The sequence below is a fragment of the Pholcus phalangioides genome, unplaced genomic scaffold (assembly GCF_987345545.1).
Source record: "Pholcus phalangioides strain wild (caught in Gottingen) unplaced genomic scaffold, Ppha-v1.0 ptg000007l_1, whole genome shotgun sequence".
NCBI classification, from domain to species: domain Eukaryota; kingdom Metazoa; phylum Arthropoda; class Arachnida; order Araneae; family Pholcidae; genus Pholcus; species Pholcus phalangioides.
This window is the reverse complement of record NW_028301600.1, coordinates 20,548,178-20,568,111: the sequence shown is the minus strand read 5'-3', so window position 1 is coordinate 20,568,111 and position 19,934 is coordinate 20,548,178. Positions and strand designations below refer to the sequence as shown.

General features: G+C 39.0%; 1 protein-coding gene across 3 annotated transcripts in view; it reads left to right on the top strand.

Annotated features, from left to right (window-relative positions):
* Positions 1-19,934, top strand: part of LOC149085044 (uncharacterized) — a 123,895-nt gene that overhangs the window by 9,752 nt on the left and 94,209 nt on the right. The window contains exon 1 of one of the 3 annotated variants that reach the window (XM_089232815.1): positions 935-1,984. The exons of 1 other annotated variant lie outside the window; for it this stretch is intronic. In XM_089232815.1, the coding sequence (XP_089088941.1) occupies positions 1,237-1,984 (748 nt within the window). In that variant the 5' untranslated portion in view covers positions 935-1,236. Of the gene's footprint in view, positions 1-934; positions 1,985-10,226; positions 11,511-19,934 lie in introns of those variants that run through there. One more of the 3 variants, XM_089232816.1, reaches the window with a different exon arrangement.

Below are 19,934 nucleotides of genomic sequence, written 5' to 3'. Positions count from 1 at the left end.
TCTGAAAAATGGGAAATTTCTACGTCCCCTGTCGATTCCAAAAGGTTTTAACTAGCCGAGAAAGGTACAGTTATTGTATTCTCGCCATTACCATAAGAAACACGATCATTATACAGTGGGATTTCCCATAACGGACACTCATCGTTAGCGGACGAAATTTTTGGTCCCACAGATGTTCGTTATCGAGAGGTCCGTTATCAAGAGAGGAAAAATACCGAAGTGTATGAAAAAGGTGGATATGTGTTCCCTTTTGATAGAAACGACTAACTTTACATTTTAATTTCTGTCAAAAATATTCCCGTTTGAATAATCCATAGACATAATCTGACAGATCTTATCCCAAAGATTCATAAACCATTAAAAGGTGCATTTCGGAAAAATGTGGAAATGCTCCCTTCTGAAAATAAGCCCCTCGTCTGATTCGTAGAATTTTTTTGCAATCTTATTTCGAAAACTAAATTAGTGCCGATAAAAGTTTGACATAAAAATGACTTTTTCAAAGAAAATGACATATGTTACCATTTACCATTTTATAGAAAAGTAGCCGGACACCTCTTAATACCCTTCTTTTCGTCTATCCAGTGTTTTTTTGCCTGCCTATTTATACAGGTTTTAGTGCGTAAACTTCCGGTCTCTACTGATAAATAAATAAATAAATTATGAAATAATTTCCGTAATTTTCTTCATATTAAAGAAATTTTTTGTCGGATAAAATTGGACACGGGGAAGAATGCTGTTTTTGAATGAAGCCGCCTTGAAGTTAGCTTCTTTCCCGCAATCAACTTTCACTGAAAAGTGGCGGCGCTGGCATCGGAAACTCGTTTAACACATTATGTCAATAGCAACTTTCTTTTCGTTCTTTTTTTCACGGGTTTTTTTTTTACGGTTGTTGCCACGGACGGTGAAGGAGAGGGTTCGTGTCCTTCCTTTTCCTGCGTGTGTTGCGTGCGTCTCGTCTTTTTCTGTGTGTGTTGTTATCGTATTATGATTACTACTTTTTTTTTTTTTTTATCCAGCTGAGACCAACCACTTGTTAACCAACTGTGGTAAGATAAAGATGAACTCGCGGTTGGTTCGACGCAACGCACGTTCATCGCCGTCGCCGCCGACGACGTCCTTCGTTTTACCGGCTTTTCACTGCCGGTAAGAATACTGTCGTAATATTCGGTGCCTCGACGGTTTCTAGTCGGCGAATGTATATATACATACGGTGTCGTAAATATAATAAATCGAAATATGAAAATGAGAAGACGAGCGGAAGACGACGAACGCCCAAAGTTGAGACCGAAGCCCGAACGTGGCCCGACGTTGTATACGGATTGTTCCGCGAGGGCCATCCTCCCCGACGATGACAGTGACAGCAGCGGCAGCCGGAAAGCCTTTGGACGCGTTCAAAGTTCGGAACCGGCGATGAACAACAAATGTGACGCGGATAACCATACCGACAGTAGTAGTTGTAGGTACCTTTTGCAAGATAGTCCGGCGTTTTATCTGAGAACGTTTCACGGCAGTGGTGCTGCCGCCGGTACCATCGCTAATAACACTCGGCAACTATATCAACGGATCGCAGGTGGTAGTAGTAGTAGTAGTAATAATAATAACAATAATAGTAATAATAGTGTTAATGGCGGTCACAATAGTGCTTCTTCGCAGGATAGACCCCCGGCTGGAACTCGCATGCCGAAATGCGCGAGATGTAAAAATCACAAAATAATCGTTCCTTTAAAAAACCACAAACGATACTGTCCGTATATGTATTGCGAGTGTTATGAGTGTTTGATTGTTGCCGAAAGACAAAAGGTGATGGCATTACAAGTGGCAGTCAAAAGAGCCCAGGTTCAAGACGAGAAGACGGGCTACAGGCCCGTTTACGATACTACTCTTCTTCGATTACGGCTGAGAAACAACATTGCGTGGCCTAATCCCGTGTTGCAGCCTGTTTCGACCGTACCTCCTCCTGTGGCAAGTTCTTCAAAATGTAGTGGTATGTTGACAAAATTTAAATCATTATTTTAATGGTTTCAAGAGCTCTGCTCTATCTCTATTGACGAGGGTGGCTTTATAGGCCTGTTACAGGGCCGTAACTGTAATTTTTGCCGCCCGAGTCAAACATGATTCGGCCGTGCGGGGCAAACATTATTTTGCCACCCAAACAACTTTAAAATTCGATAATTTTATTATACGGTGTTCTTTGTTCCCACTTAAAATCGCCCCCCCCCCAAATTTTGCCACCCAAGGCAGTTGCCCCCTGCCCCCCCCCCGAGTTACAGCCCTGGGCCTGTATATTAAATTATATTTCTCATAATTACTAAAAGTAGCGAAAAAGCTTTTTAAGTTATCCGACTACCTTTCTCTGTACTTTTTCTATCAAAAGGTACTGGAGTGAACTTTAATTATATTTTTTGATAAAAATTTGTCTCAAAATGGTGAAAACAACGAATTTCGGACTAGCTATGCCATTTTCTTTAAAAAGTCATTTTTATGTCAAATTTTAAGCAAAATTCACGTAGTATTCGAAGCACGATTGCAAAAAAATTCTATGAATGAAATATTTTATTTTCACAATATATCCAGCTAGTGGTGATTCAGGTTATGAATCAAAATTTAAAGGATTGTACCGATATGCTCGTAAGTTGCACCCAAATTTCTTGATGTGCGAGAAATTTTTTTGAAATTTCATTTAACACATATCGTGTATAAAACACTTTAATTAGACAAATACATGTGATAGACCTTAGATTTTGGTTCATAACCTTGACAATGTATGGCAAAATATCATGTTAAAATTTGTAATTGATGTATAATCAATAATATTCTAGAAACTATATTTCATACTCAGGTAAAATGTCAAAAATAACATTCTTCGTAAAATGCGTTAAAATTTTTATTCACAGATTACTTGTATGCAAAAATTCAATACTAAATTGGACGTAACTTCGGTTCTAAGCGTCATACAAACAAAACGAGACCTGTTTTGGAATCGCAAGAAATTTTGGGCTTTCATAAAAAATGAAAACAAAACACCTATATTTTCTTCCATAATGGCATCTAAACGTACTACCTTAAATTCATGTTGAGTGTAATTAATTATATCCATATAAGCATCCCGGAAACAAATACGTTACCTTTGTTAGGGGTTTTAACGCAAAACTTCTTAAGGAACCCTTGATACTTATAAGGCTGTTCCACGGAACCCTCGGTAATGATGAGGCAGTTCCACGCAACTCAAAAGGCGCGAATAAACTATCGAACCGAGCAGTACGAATACACGTTGTTGCAGTAATTTGGACGGTCTTTCGAACTAATCCTTTTTGAGCCCTTCGAACCGGACCACCGCTAGTCTGTTTTTCCAACGAACATAAAGGAAAGAAAAGAAACACAAAGTTTTTTTGAATATTTATCCAAAAAAAAAGTGTGTCCCGCTGCTGCCGTCTCAACAGCAGCATAGCTCCAGGGCATAAATAAAAGAGGGCTTGGGCACCACCGCTTAGTTTACATATTGATTGTCATAAATCCTTGTGCCAGATCTTACGTGGAAGTCCCTGTGCCGTGTCCGGTTGGGACTTCACATGTCTCGGGATGTCCCGTGAAACGCACGAAAATTCGGCAATTCAAGAATCCTTACTTCTAGTAGAAATTTTTCAACTTATAATTTTCTGATGAAACGGAAAATGACATTCATGAAATTCTGGTTCGAAAATTTGACGTGAAGAAAATGTAATGTTACTGTTTCCTAAGTTGTGTGTGAGTGTGTGTGTGTGTGTGTTTCGTCACATCCATGTGGTCTGATTTTTTCTTTTTAAACGACACTATCTCGTTAAAATTCAAAATAAAGAACAGCTTTGGGAACCAAGAAAGTTTTCTTCTTTTGAAAACTTTCCTCCGCGGCGTTTGGTCATGCAGAACCCCAAAAAAAGCTGTCACGGAACCAAAGGGCTCCGCGGAATACCAGTTGGAAACCCATGGTATAGGCATCTACGTTAAACAAAAAGAGGCGTGGTCACGAGGGGTTAACAAGGGGCCAAATGGGTGGAGCTATCGTGCTGCTTTATCCAATCATATGGCAATATTTTCCTCTCTGAAAAACTAATCTAATTATATTAAACAAAATATTTCAGATCAGTGGTTCTCAACCTGAGTCCAAACGGCCCCCTTGTGGTCCTGGAATATTCGAGGGGGAGGGGGCGGGCGAAATTCAGATGAAAGGGGAGCCACGACAAGTGGTGAAGGGGGGAGGCGACGAAGTGAGAGCTTTGAAATCATAGAAATAAATAATTTATTCTTTGTCTGTGGAAGAAATAAAGCTATCCACATGGGCGGAAATACGGGTGGGGGGCAATGCCCCCCCCCCCAGCGTCAAAGATGGAGCCGACTGATCTAGTGTATATATGAATTGACATCATCATCGTGCCTCCCCCGCAATAATGACCCTGCCCCCCTCCCCCAGACTTCCAAGTCTATTACCGCCTATGGCTTTCCAGTGAAGTAGGGGAGGGGCGAGAAAGTGATTACTTTTTCAGAATCCAGAAGAGCTGTCCACAGAATTTGGGCTATCTCAACCCCTGCTCCCTTGTGGGCATGACCCAGGGCCTCTTATCCAAAGGGGACCTAAACGATGAGATCTGGTACTATTTTTTTTAAATGACATGTAAATATGTAAGCTGTTATACTTCCAGCTAAGTATATGGAGCCCCAAGACATCATTATAACGTTCCCACTTAGAACGTTTTACCTCTCAAGTACAACTCATTTTCGTGTTCCCAACTACAACTAATTCTCATCAACATTTCCCGTTTATAGCGTTTCCCCGCTCACACCGTTTTTCAGGGCGGTATTTTGAATAGCGTTATAAGTGGGACTCGCCGTATGCCCCACAAGAAGGAAGCTCATTTAATTCTAGGGTCGGGTGGGTCGTCGTTGGATTGTTCGTTGTATTTCACGCAGACCTATTTTTCCCATATAATTCGGTCTTGGGAGGGATGATCACACGTCTAATTTGGATCCGTGCCCAGGCCCAGGGTTGGACTAAGCCTCGCAGGGCTCTGTGATGTTTTATGTATGTAGTTTAATTATCATTTTCTGTTACTTTTGTGAAAATTTTCTCACTTTTCTATCTTCTCTTTTTTCTCCTGTTCCCTTGATTAACCGACCGGACTACCGGCTGGAGTTTTTTCCCGGCATGATCGTGCCCTCCGGGGCGCTGAGCTTACATCGCTTATGCGACAGACCGAGGTCATACTCGGTTTGTTCAGTTTAGTCCCAGGGTTCCAGAGAGAGATCGATCTTATTTATAAAATTTTTCTTCATTACAAATTGATCATATTCATTTTGATTGAATTCAATTCGATAAGTAGAAATGGTCTCGCTCTCGGGCGAGGGGTCCTGTATAAAAGGAAACACTATTTAAGATCATATTTATCATTTATATGAGGAATTTTTCACAATTTTTTTTTTGTCATTTATGTACTTGAGGAAACAAGTTCAAAATTAATAATTTTTTCTCCAATTTTTCCTGTTTTTGCTTTTAATGGTGCAATTAAATATAGCAATAATTGGGTCGCACAGAAAATTTCAAGTGTTTTTAGTAGTAGTATGTTCTAGATATTGCTGAGATTTCATCATACGATAAAACTTGTCTAAGTTAGACACCTGTGGTTCCATTAAAATCTGTTCTAGTTAGAGGGGCGTCCAATACAGGACCGGAACTAGAGGGGGGAAACTGCCCCTGGCTTCAAATTTAGGGAGGAGCAGCAGTTTTTGGTGGGAACAATGAACACCGTTATAAAATCACCGAATTTTAAAGTTGCGGGGGCGGCAAAATCACGTTTTTGCCCCGGGCGACAGACATCCTAGTTACGGCCCTGGTCCAAGATATAGAGGTACAGTATTGTAAACATTCTGTGATTATGATCCAATATAAGGAAATGGCTAAAAATATGCAGAAGTGTAGTTGATATATTTAATGCATTAAAATATAAATATTTTGTAACGGTATTTTTGGTAAAGTTGAAAGTCTAGTGCAGTGTTTCTCAAAGTGCGCACCACGGCTCCTATGGGCGTCACTAACCTTTGTCACGGGTGTCGCGATGAGTTGGAAATTTTAATGTGCGTGTGCCTATTTATGCTTCGAAGTGGTTCTTTTATGAATACATAACATCAACTAAACTGGCTTGGGGAGCCGCAGATGCATAGGCGGAGATAGACTTAAAAGTCTGGGGGGTGGTGCACGATGATGATTGCTGAAGGGGGGGGGGGATTGGGACAATGCCCCCATGCGCAGATGGAGCCACGAATACGCAAGGGATCCTCGAGTGACAAAAGTTTGACAACCTCTGGTCTAGTGAGATGTCTAGTCTTGCTTTTACCGTAATCAGTGTATTTTGACAATTTATAAAGGACACTCAACAAAGCTGATCAACATTTTATATATATATATATATATATACACACAGAGAGAGAGTGAAACCCGCTTATAACGCTTTTAAAAAACCCATCATGAAAAAGAATTGTAAGCAGGAAAATGCTTTAAACGGGAAATCTCGATGAGTATTAGAGTTGACACCATGAAAATAAGCCCGGTATTGCACTATAAAAGTTTGATAAAAATTCTTTTATAAAACTTGAAAAATTTAACCAATAAGAGCACCATTCGAGCAAACTTAACTGATCCGCCTATTGGTTCCTTTTTTCAAGTTTTATAAACGAACTTTTATCAAACTTTTATAGTGTAATACCGGCCTAAGTCATACTTAGGGGTCATTCGGGTATTACGTCAGCATCGATAGGGTGGGCTTCGGGTTTGCTGACTTTTGATGGGAGGGGGTGTTGAATGATGCTTACATCAACCACCCTTTATAAAAATTTGAAATATTCTTAATGACATTTTTACTGACTTGTGCCAGAAAACAAGGAAAACTTTTCCCTAGTTTGTGGGTACCTGAACTAACATTCTCCCTATTGATTAGCTCTGAATATGACAGTGGTCCTCAACCTATAAAAGCCCGTGGAACGGTTGAATTCTTTTTTGGGAACAAGAAGGCGGCCCGGTCACACACACACACATGCGCATGCCTAACGAGCAACAATTCGAGAAGTGAATCACTCACGGTCCGGTTTGACTAATGTGAGGGCCCGGCAGTTCAGAAAAACCACTATGGAGTCACTTTAGTGATCTCTTAATGTTCTGCGGATCCTTCAAGTGATCTGGATATGTGTCCGGGCCGCACAAGTGTTCTAGAAATGTGTCCTGGGCGGCTTAAGCGCTCTGGAACTGTGCCGCGTGTCACTCAAGTGATTCGTTATTATGCCACGGATCACTTAAGTAATGTGGGAATGTGCCGCGGGTAACTTGAATGATGTAGAACTGCACTGCTTAAGTGCATCGAAATTGTGCCACATGTCACATAAGAGATCTCTAAATGTGCCACGGACCACTTAAGTGTGCCGCGGGTCACTGAAGTGATCTGCGAATGTGCCACGAGCCGAATGAGCGATTGTAAATGTGGCGCTTAGTTCATTTTTTCTGAATTTGGTTTGAGGTGGCGGGACACATCAGATAACCTAGAAGACCATATTTGGCCCGCGGGACATGAGTTTAGTGTATATGGCTTAGAGGGTGGGTTTCAATGAATTTCTTGAAGAGGAATTTTTTGAGTTCTTAGCTTTCGAATAACATTGAAATTAATATAAAGGTATTTTCTTCTGAAATTTTAATTTTTTTTTGAATATTTTTTGCATGAAAAAAATTTGATCGTTGGGGGAGGCTCGTGCGCGCCACCCTCCGTACGTCTTTGATCCCGGTATATGCGTTACGAAGTAGGGGCGAAGGAGGTTAAAAATGGCTGAAAATCTGCTGACGTAATACTTGAACGGCCCCTAAGCGGGAAAATATACCAAGTGGGAACGTTGTAAGCAGGATCCGCTGTAAATATTTGTGCTATAAGTATATGAAGATACTTTTATCGCGACACCGTTGAGCTGTTGATACATGTGAAGCTCGAAATCGGGGAATTTCAGTCAAGAAGATGAGGATTGAAATCAGGGCCGTATTAAGAGCATCATGAGCCCAGGGTCTTAAGTAGACGGCAGGAGGGGCAACTGCCCCGGACTGAAAATTTTGGGGGGTCGGAAGTTTTGGGTGGGAACAAAGAAACACCGTTATCAAATTATCGTATTTTAAAGTCGTGGGGGGCAGCAAAAATCGTAGTTACGGCCATGGCCCCCACATGGCTGGGGCTGACAGGGCTCTGGGCCCGGGAAAATTCTCATCATTTTTTGCTTTTTCACACTATACATGAACTATAGAAGGGCCCGTGAAAAATCTGACCGGGAGGCCCGCGAAAGATCTCAGCCTACGGGCCCTACTGTAAGATGTGGGGGCCATGGTTACGGCCCTGTCATGAGCCCCCGATGAAATTGATTTTTTTTAAGCCAACCCAACCCCCTCCCCCCCCACCTGACTAGAATTGATTGCTTACTAATTTGCATGCATCTCGAAAATCGTAACCAGATCTCATCGTGAGGCTCCGGGCCGTGCTCGGGTGGGCCCATGCGTTAAGACGGCGCTGGGTGACTTACATCAGTGGATGGCATAAAAAAGCGGAAATCTTATTGATTGAAATCTGGTCGAAACTAAACGGAGATTCTAAACATTTCTTAAATTACAGTTTACAAACTTGACAGCGTCCATCGATATTCAGTGTGTGACATGCTTCTAAAGCAGAACAAAATATAATCTATTTTGAAACGAAACAAATTCCACGAGACCGGAATTTAGAAAACATAAAAAATGGAGAGCCGTTAAAAAAGAGGGGGGGGGGTGAATACTTTGAATGGTAATAAAGTCTTAACCCTTTATTAGGCCGTATTGCTCTCGAGCAAAACACACGAGTTTCTGATATTGTTTTTCTTTTGTTTTTTTTTTTCAAATAAAGGTAATTTGTATTTTGAGCTCGTTTCGGCATCGCTGCTCTTCTTAAGCAACTCTTGACATTCTATTTTTACTTATGAGCTATTCGTGAAGTTCTTATAATTACCAGCAGAATGGCTCAAAGGTACACGTCTCCTATTTCTTGACTAGCCAAGCAATAACGATTTTTAACCCTTGCATTTTGGATAGAAATGCCATGTGTGGAGGGGACATATTGCTGTGCATTCTGCACTAATTATAAAAAAGAAAGTTGGCAAACAATAAATGGCATTTGTGAACTCTTCAAATCTACGTAAATCATATAAATACAGTGTGTTTCCCTGAAATACAACATTCCATATCTTTTTTAATATTGACAATTTTTTTTTTTGTCATGTATTCAGGGTACCTCCTCTGTTTAATATAACCCTTCAAATTTTCTCTCCTCTGAAGATTTCGATGCTTGCAAATTAAAATGTTAAATGCATAGCTTTGCGTATGTGCAAAGGGTACTTTGAACGTTCTATACTGTAGCCGGTTTGAAGATAAAAATTCAGAACCCCTTTGCACATGAGGTAAAGTCATATTCTTTCCATTTTATATTTTGAAGTTGCTGGTAGATGTCCCAATTAATGAAAACAACTCTTTGTTGCAGAGCATGTGTGGCTGTGATTTTGCTTAATTTGTTAAAATGTTTTCCTTGCATTTTTTTTTTTTACCTTGGTGTCTGCATCCAGAATTTTCTTCTTCTCACTGTAGTTTGAATCACAAAGAAAGTACAGTAGTTGTATATTTAGAAAGTAACATTACTTTAAACACATTTATTTTATGTGTGATTTTTGAGGCTCTGTACGTCCTCTTTGAGACCCTGCATAAGCAGTACAATTCGAATATATTTTATAATACGTTTTTCGGCTTTCAATACGTGTAAGTAACTAATGAAAAAAAAATTATCAGCTCGAGAAAAAAAAAAAAAACCATGCATTTAGCAGTTAAAACTTCTTTTCTTCGCTGTGTAAGTCACAAGAAAAAACGCTTAGAAGTTTTGAGACGATCCAATATAAATTTAACCTTTAATTGCGATATCGTAAGAATATGTTGGGACTGACGCGGTAAAGGGAGGAAAAAAATGTATATTGTCTGGAATTTTTTAGTTGTATTTTCTTGTCTTGTATCATAGTTAATGTGTGAGAGATTATCTGCACGTGCGCGCGAGACGGCGAAAGCCGATAATCGAGACGAGAGAGAGAGAGAGGGAGTCAAGTCTGTGGTGGGAAGAAAAAAAGTTACCTGTAGTTGGAGGCACAAAAAGGCGATCACATACATATCGAGTTGGAGCAGCAGCAACACGCATGTCGCATGTCTGTCTCGTTTTTACCAAACTTTCTCCTCTCTGGGGTCCCTTGCGCACGTAGCTCGCATTTGAGCGCAACTCAACTCGACAGTGGCTGTTGCTGCTGCCGCTGAAGTTTGCTTCTCGACGACAATTAACTTTACACTGAACCGCAGCGGCGCTGGCTTCGAACCAATTTAACACGCGTTTATTATGTCAACGGCAACTTTCTTTACTCTTTTATTTCTTTATTTTTTCTCTCCACCTGTTATGTGAGTTCTCTAAACCATAAACGATGGACGATGAATTTTCTCTGTCTCTCGAAACATATCGTACCACTTGTTTACTCCGTTAATCCACGGCAATGAGAGAGAAATTATGACGGACTCGTAAGAACCGTGTAGATTTACCCTCCTCTTACTACATGTGTTCCTCCTTCCGCCGGAAGTATTTCGCTTCCGATGCCGTCGAAGACGTTATTACCATCTGATATGCATCGTCGATTATTGTTATAATTATGATGTGATTCAGAAATTATGAAGAAGAGAAAGTTGATTGTCAAAGATGAAGATATCCAGCAGCCGTGCCCTAACTTACACCCGGATCCCAGCGTGCTCAACGGTTCGAAAACATCCTGTCTACGAGACGACGAAAGCGATAGCAGCGGCAGTGTCGGCTACGTTCCCAGTTTGGAACGAGTGATGAATTCCAAGCCGGAAGATGACCATCCTCACCAAACAAGTAGATATCTATTACGTGCGAGTCCGACATTATATCTCAAAACTTTTCGCGACAGATTGAGGGACATCGGTGGCGTAAATGATGACGGGCTACCGTATCACCGAATTAACAGTAGCGTCACTGATAATAACACTGCATCCATCACAAACACCACGACTACAATAAGCTCGATTTTTCCGAACATTGTTACGCGTGATGAACCACCGGCTGGTGGCACTCGTAACCCGCAATGCGCCAGGTGTAAAATTCATAAGATATCCGTACCGTTGAAAAACCACAAACGATACTGCCCTTTCAAATATTGCCCGTGTTACGATTGCTATATTCTTACTCAAAAGCAAAAAGTGATGGCATTAAACGTTGCACTTCGAAGGGCCCAGGCTCAAGATGAAGAGACTGGCTATAGGCCGGCATATGACGAATTTCTTCTGTGCCTACCCCTGAGAAACCAAGCCACTCGGACAAATCCAGTCTTACAGCCACTCGCACCATTAGTACCATCGCCATCGGCAGCATCTACGAATTGCGGTATGTTTTGAATACACTTTTCATCTCAATAATTTATTTATTCAAATTACCGCCAGGATCGCATTTTTCTTAATAAGTTGTTTTTTAAGCAAAATTTAAAAGAGGTTTTAAGCTTATTATTAGAGCCTAGAGGTTCAAGCAAAATGCCATAAATGCCTTTTTTGCCTATTTTCAAACTTTTTTGTGAAAATGCCTTTTTTGAATTTTTCCTGCCGTAAATGTTTATTTCGACATCATTTTATATTTATCCGTGAAGTTTAGAAGCCATATTCTGTATAACTTATATAGATATTTTTAGTATTGAGAACTTCAAAAGAATTTTTTTTAATCTCCAGCCCTTGGTATAAGCGTTTATTCTTATCAGCAAACCTCCTCCTGGCTCCATTTGAACGCAAATAGGTGCGAGTTCTCGTGAGACAGGAAAATTGGCATAGAAATGACAGAGTTTTCATCTTTCAGACACAAGTGGCAATCACCATAATGTCGTATTCGCATCTACATACTAACCCCTCGACAGTGACGCCCGAGTTCAGTTGGGCAATAGGAAAATTTTATATTTGTGATTTGATGATTATATTTTAAACACTATTTTACAAAAACAAAAGTGTTATCTTTTCTACAAAGTCCGAATCGAGTTCGTTTATCTTTTTTAGTGATATAATGCGCAACAACAAGCAAAGAAAAATATTTCCATTTTTGGTACATTTTTCTACAATAAATTCACCCCCTCAGTGTGAAGGAGTTAAAGCTCTGGACGAAAGCAACCCATGTGTGTAAGAAAAATGGGATAAATTAGAAAAGTTTGTTTCTCCACATGTGCTTCACATAACATGTCTTGCTCACTCACTGCACAGCATTGTAGATGAATAGTTGACCAATGACCGGCTCACACAGGGTGAGGTAGAAGCTGAACATGGTTTGATTTTATTTTTCTGAACCGTAAATGCACTGCAAACAACCATGACAAGCTTTTTAGATATGCAAAAATTATCTCCAGAATTTCAGAGATTTTTTAAAATCGAAGCAAACCAATCGAACACATCGTATTTGAAAATTTTGAGAAAAATATGTCGTTTTATTATGAAAATGCTTTTTGAATAATTCCATGTGAAAACGTTATGATATAACTATTCTTTAATTTCAGCTAGTATTATATTGTATCCCATATCCCATGTTAAGTATTCAATTAAATCAAACTCCGACCTAAACGTGAAGGACGGCAAACACATTTTTTGGCATAAAATATCAACTTAGCTTTAACGCAGTTATTATAATCTATTATTGAAACACTATCTTCAATGTGTGCAGTCAACTTTGTAGCCAGTATTTCGGACCCTTACTATCGTATCTGTTAGTTATTTTCTTTTAATTCCTAAATGTGCTTTTCAGTTCCTATTTTAGGCATTTTTAGTGCTTTTTTGCCTGCCTATTTTGACCTTTAGGCACTAAAAAGCTTCCGAACACTACTTATTATAATGAAAAATCGTGTCTCAAAATATATCAGTTATTTTCCATAAATGTTCTATGAAAATATCTTATTGGACTCTTTTGAGAATTATATATGATAGTAATACGGTATTAACTAAGGTGTCTGATGGTAATATGACCAATTTTCTGTAATTCGAACGGAATTAGAAATTTGATGTTCTTATGGTGTGTAGCTATTTGTTGGGACACATGACCTAATTTTTTTTGCTTGGGTGTTGCCTAGTTTCGCGCCAGTTCGCCATATTGTGCCGAAAGTGTCATTCGGAAAATCACGTTATTCTTTTACGATACGTTTGCACTTCTCAGGTTCAATTATTCCCCCCATAACTTTAGTTCATTAACCGTGGTATGAGCAGTTTTTAATGTTTCTTCAACCGCATTCATCATTTTAATTTCAATCTTTTATTATGCCCAGGAATTCATTGCACATGCGCGAGTATCAGAATTTTTTTTTTTTTGTCAGAAATTTCATGTGACCAGATCTCTAGGACCCCCATCCCCAATTACTATTCACTAAGAAGGAAGAAAAGGGATTTATCTGTGTCCAAAATGTGTCCCTTGAAAATTAACTTGAAATTTTTTTTAATTTTGAATTCATTATTTTAATTTAGTTAAAGATTGCTAAATTTGTTTTCTGGACGAAGAGTAGGCTATATTTACTTTTGTATTTAATTTTCAATTAAAAGTTAGCTCAGTTGAATAACTTTTTTAAATCAATCAGTTCTAGTGAAAATCCGTGTTAATTTGTTGAGATGTATACATTGGAGTCTTTATTGGCTATATACCTTCACTTGTTAGAAATATGACGAAGACGTTAGGCTCTTTGAAAAAGTTATTTTCATAATTTCCGAGATACCGTGGACCATTATTTTTTTCTTTTAAAAACGCTTCAAAGTGTTTTTTAACATAATCTATTTTTCGTAGAGGCCTCAGCGAAAAAAATCACTGAGGCTTAGCATGGCTATATTACCCTTACTTATCTTATGTATACGTTGCACGATAAATGTGATACAAATTCGGTTATTATACATAAAAACCGGTTAGTATTCATAATCTCCAAGCATTTTGGTATGTTTGATAAATTTCCCTAAATTAATCACTTTTATACTGGCTATTATGCAAAGTACTAAAGCGTCATTGGTAAATTTAATAAGTACTAAAAAAATTATCACTTTTACCGGCGATTATGTATAATATAAGCCTCGCGCCGTTGGTAAACATAAATCGTACTATATATGGTATACTATACATCAGGGCTGGACATATCCCAGGTACCAAATCGCTATAGTGACTAAAAAATTGGTATTGAAGCCTAAAATTTTCTTCGTGTAGTTACTAAATTGCCAGCTGAGAGCAGCATAAAATGTTTGGAATTTATAGTAGCATATCTGCCAACATAAAAGAGGATTCCTATACCCTGAAAAAGTCAAAAGAAGCATTATTTTGGGCCTTTTTCATCGGGTAACAATTTTTTCTGGCGCCTATATATTTTTCTATTGTCCAGCCCTGCTATACAGGATAATTCATACATGCATTATATCGGGTACGATCATAAAATTTATTATAATTATATCGGGTTCCGACTATATTTATCGTACATACTAGACTGATTTGGAATTTTTTTCAAATTTATCAAATTCACCAATTTCACTGGGGTATTTATTATGCATAATCACAGATAAAGGCGATAAAGTTCAAGTATTTATCAAATTTAGCAACGACACTTGTGGTTATTATGCATAATCGCCGGTAAAAGTGATAATGTTTCTAGTATTTATCAAATTTAGTGACGACGCTTGGGTATTATACATATTCGCTGGTAAAAAAGTGATAAATTTATCAAACTTATCGATTACGATTGGTAAGTATTCATAATAACCGATTTATCACATTTACCACATAACATGTATATTTATGGTACCGTATTGAAAAATCCTTATTTTACACAAGCAAAGAACCTTTAAAATAGTGTTACCATTTCTGAAAGACGTCATGTGTTATTTGCATATCCCCTCCTGCTTCTCGAAATTATTTGCTATTTTTATTATGTGGTATGGAAATTTATGGACGGCAGCCGTGTGCCAAAATCTTGGACCGAGTTAGCATTGAGTCATTTGTTGCTCCCTTTAAATATCTCGAAAATGATGTTTTTGTTACAACGCGAGCAAACTAGCTGTAATGCAGAATTTATGTATTTTCGTGACAAAGGTGAAATAGGACCAAATAGCCATTTAAAATGTGAAGCTTTTCTAAAAATATAAGAAGACAATAGATTTTTTTAAATGCGTAGAACAGCGTTTCTCAACAAATGGTCCGTGGAGATGGAAAAGGTGGGTCCGCAGGCAGACTTGATTTATTGTATTAACTGAATGAATGTATTTAACTGAATGAGAGAGAAAAGCTGTTGTGTTATTTAGTTGTTGTAATTGATATTACAATGTTCTTTTGAGTTTAAATAACAATTGCATATTCACACCTAGGTTCACCATACCTCATGAAAGAAAATGCAGGAAATTGTGATTCCAAATACGGGATATCATTTATTGTTGCCAAAAAATGCAATTTACGAAAAATTTGCTAAATACTGCTAATACGGGAAAAGGGTGGGTGAAATAAAGGGCTGCTACAAATCACAGTAAACAAAAAATGTATTTGACGAAAAAAGCAGGGCGCGGTAGCCCGGTCGATAAAATACTCGCCTGAAGTACCAAAAGATGTTTAGAGGTGTCGCGAGTTCGATACCCGGTTCGTCCTTGTCAGAAAACTTTCCTGACACAGGGGTACAACAAAAAACGGTGACTTGACCGCAGCAAAAAATTGCTACCGCAGGGAGTCCCCCATCCTCTCGATGAATACAAAAAAACAAGCCTGGCTTTCGGAATCGGCAATAAATTGTAGGTCCCGGTCTAATTAGCCCTCATGTGCAGAAAATTACCGTGGTGCGACAAAAATGATTAAATGATCAACGAAAAAGCATTCAAATGACTTGATGACCATGACCAAGCGTGGCCTTACGGAGTCATCTGATATGGCCCGCGACCTCAAACCAAATATTATAAAAATGAAGTCAGCGGTAAATTTCATATCTCAAAAGCGGCTTGCGGTGCAGTTCTACATCACTAAGAGTGGCCCGTGGTATATTCCCAAATCACTTAAGTAGCACCAAGGCATACTTCCAAAGCACCGTCACTCGGTGCATTTTCAGATAACTCAAGTGACCCACGGTACTTTTTTCAAATCATTTAATTAAGTGACCCCGCGGTGCTTTTTTCAAATCATTTAATTAAGTGACCCCGCAGTGCTTTTTCAAATCACTTAAGTGACCCGCTACACGTTTTCAAATAAATGAAGTGGCCCCACACACTCTTAGAGAGGTTGAACACTCTTGATCTAGTCTAGGTGAACGATCAAAACGCTGGATTTTGATACACCCACGGTCCTGGTGCGGTGGCATTTGGGGCACCAGAATCACCGCTTTTCCTATAACAACAGCCCTGCATTCTTTGGTTATGGGTAAAAGAGTTTATTTTTATTTCTAGTTTTTGGCCCTACCTTCATTAAATCAGTTCCATTTCATTACCTGTCTCCAATTCTATGACATGATCTCGCGTGACCAGTCTGTAAGAATTTAACGGCCCATTTTTCAATTACATAAAATGACCATCGTATCTCCAAGCGAGAAGAATGCGTAAATAATATTAAGAGACCCTCTCTTTTAATATGAATGAGATATCTTCGAAACGAACGCACACAATAGACTACGCCAGTGTTTCTCAACCGGTGCCCGTATGGCACCATATATATTTGACGAAAAAGCATTCAAATGACTTGATTGGACCTGAAGGTCCAAATCTGTTTTGTATTCGAAACGTTAATAATGTTTTTACAAACCACATTCAGCTTTCCATACTTGCAATAAGAAGACCATAAGTATTCTTTATGGGCATTGTATGATATTTTATCATGTATATATATTGTTTGTAATTGCATTTTTAATTGGGTTGTTGTAGTTTTGAAATATATGACATCCATATTTGTTATGGGCATCTTTTTATCAGCCACCTCGTTGGGCATTTTGCCTCTGTTGTGGCGTTGTTTTTGTATTTGTATTTCAATTCCTTCAATTTTTGTGAATTTTTAAACTTACGAATTTATGGGACACCCTGTATATGCATGCCGCGCCCTCCACTAGAATTGCGGTAAAGGGACTGGCCAACTCTTATTTTGCTTTATAAATCGATCCCCTTGCTCTATAACAGGTGTTCAACTTCTGGCCCGTGAGCTAATTGCGGCCCTCCAAGGGGTGCCATCCGGCCCGAGAAAGATGTTCCGGTAGAAAATCATCAATACGATAAAACCCTATGCTGACCATATCATCTTCATAAAAATACGGGAAATCTGCAAAAAAAATTGTCAAATACAAGTGAAGTTGCCAATTACAGCCAAAAAATACACTGAAGAGTAAAAAAAACTGGTACACCTGCCTAATATCGTGTAGGGCCCCCGCGAGCCCGCAGAAGTGCCGCAACACGACGTGGCATGGACTCGACTAATGTCTGAAGTAGTGCTGGAGGTAATTGACACCATGAATCCTGCAGTGCTGTCCATAAATCCATAGTAGTAAGAGGGGGTGGAGATCTCTTCTGAACAGCACGTTGCAAGGCATCCCAGATATGTTCAATAATGTTCATGTCTGGGGATTTAGGTGGCCAGCGGAAGTGTCTAAAGTCAGAAGAGTGTTCCTGGAGCCACTTTGTAGCAATTCTGGACGTGTGGAGTGTCGCATTGTCCTGCTGAAAAGTCCGTCGGAATGCACAATGGACATGAATGGGTGCAGGTGATCAGACAGGATGCTTACGTACCTGTCACCTGTCAGAGTCGTATCTAGACGTATCAGGGGTCCCATATCACGCCAACTGCACACGCCCCATACCATCACAGAGCCTCCACCAGCTTGAACAGTCCCCTGTTGAGATGTAGGGTCCATGGATTCATGAGGTTGTCTCCATACCCGTACACGTCCATCAGCTCGAAGCAATTGGAACCGAGACTCGTCAGACCAGGCAACGTGTTTCTCAACAGTCCAATGTCGGTGTTGTCGGCGAGGCGTAAAGCTTTGTGTCGTGCAGTCATCAAGGGTACACGAGTGGGCCTTCGGCTCCGAAAGCCCATATCGATGATGTTTCGTTGAATTGTCAAAGGCGAGTAAATTTGTCGATTATAGCAAAAATAATTGCCGATGGCGTTGATTTATAAGTCATGAAAGTATTCTCCAGTCTTGATTTAAAAAATTCAATTAAGCCTCGTTAAGAATAAAGGGGAAAAATGGGACATTTTATGAAAAGCTTGGAATGACCAAATTACAGGAATGTCCAGTAAAATACGGGTCATGTGGTCAACCTATATTACACACACGTTTCTTATCCGCGAGCGTCAGAATTACCGCATGTCTGACCCGCGGACTGAAAAGGTTGTGCACCCTCTAAATCAGGTATTTTCTTGGGAGCCCCCCCTCAAAACCCTGTCTTTGGAGTTTTGACCAGTCTTAATTTATGTCAAATTGTACAATTTTAGAACAACTAGGATTTTTTTAAATATTTTCAGGAAGAAAAATTGGCATCCAAAAAGACAGGCATAATAACAGAATTTACAGAATTTACAGTGGATTTTTTTAACCAGCTAAAAATGGTTGATTAAAAGTATATACAGTTTCCTTCTCTTTTACTGTTAACTACGGTAAGATCTCGGTATAGCGTAACCACTTTTAACGTCCTCCGGCCTATAACGTCACCTTTTACTGGTCCCTTCCAGCGTAATTAGTGAATTGAGATTACTTGTTATTAAGTCAACCCACTTATGAAGTCATTTTTATTCGATCCCCACGGGTGATGATATGCCGAGGTCTGATAAAATCTTCGATGACTTTTCTTTCCGAGTTCACCTCGGCATGGTGTCCAGAAGGTGTCCGTGTCCTTGATAAAATCTTAATTGCTTAATTGTTAACCCGTGAATTTTTTATTTCCAATTCAGTTTGATTTTATAAATCTCTGAACACGTAAAATTCCAGCAGCTCTCAAAAAAATGACACCGACAAGGAATCAAATCTTTCTTTATAAAAAAAGGTGCTGTACTTGTAATAGCCGTATTTTGTACTGAAATGACACTAAAAGATGTACTTTCTAAAATACCAAAAGAATTCAGAAAAGAAATTGGCATAATGGCTTTTTTTGACTATGTATATTCAAATGCAGCCACACACACACACACACACAGTTTGGAGATAAAATTCAGAATCGTCTTTGCACATAAGATGAGGTTATACATATTCTTATTTTGTGCTTTACATTTGCTGGTAGATGTCTCAATTAACGACAAAAACTGTTTGTTACAAAGCATGTGTGCTGTGATTTCGTCAATTTGTGAAAATTGTTTTGTTGCATCTCTTTTACCTTGAAGTTTGCAATCCCAATATTTTTCTTACAATAGTTTGAATCATAAAGAAGATAGTTACATATTTGGAAAGTAATAGTACACTTCTATAGGTTTATTCCATGCTATTTTTGAGGCTTTGCACGTCTTCAATAAAGCTCTGTATAAGCAGTACAATTCAAAATAGATTTTTTAATGATTTTTCCGGCTTTCATTACATGTCATTAACTATGGAAAAAATTATCAGCTCGAAGAAAAAAAAATTGAGCATTCAAGGGTTAAGACATCATTGTACAAAGCGATTCATAAGAACCAGCTCCACAAAATGAAGTACATCACAAAAGATACCTTGCATATACAGTATAATTATGTGCTTGATGTACATGTATAACGGAGCTTGGATTGTTGTATGTACATTCGAGTGCCATTCATTTTGATTATAGCAGGTGTTGAAAGTTAGTGAAGTTTTCTTGAAGGCACGCGGCCATTCGATATTTCATATCAGGG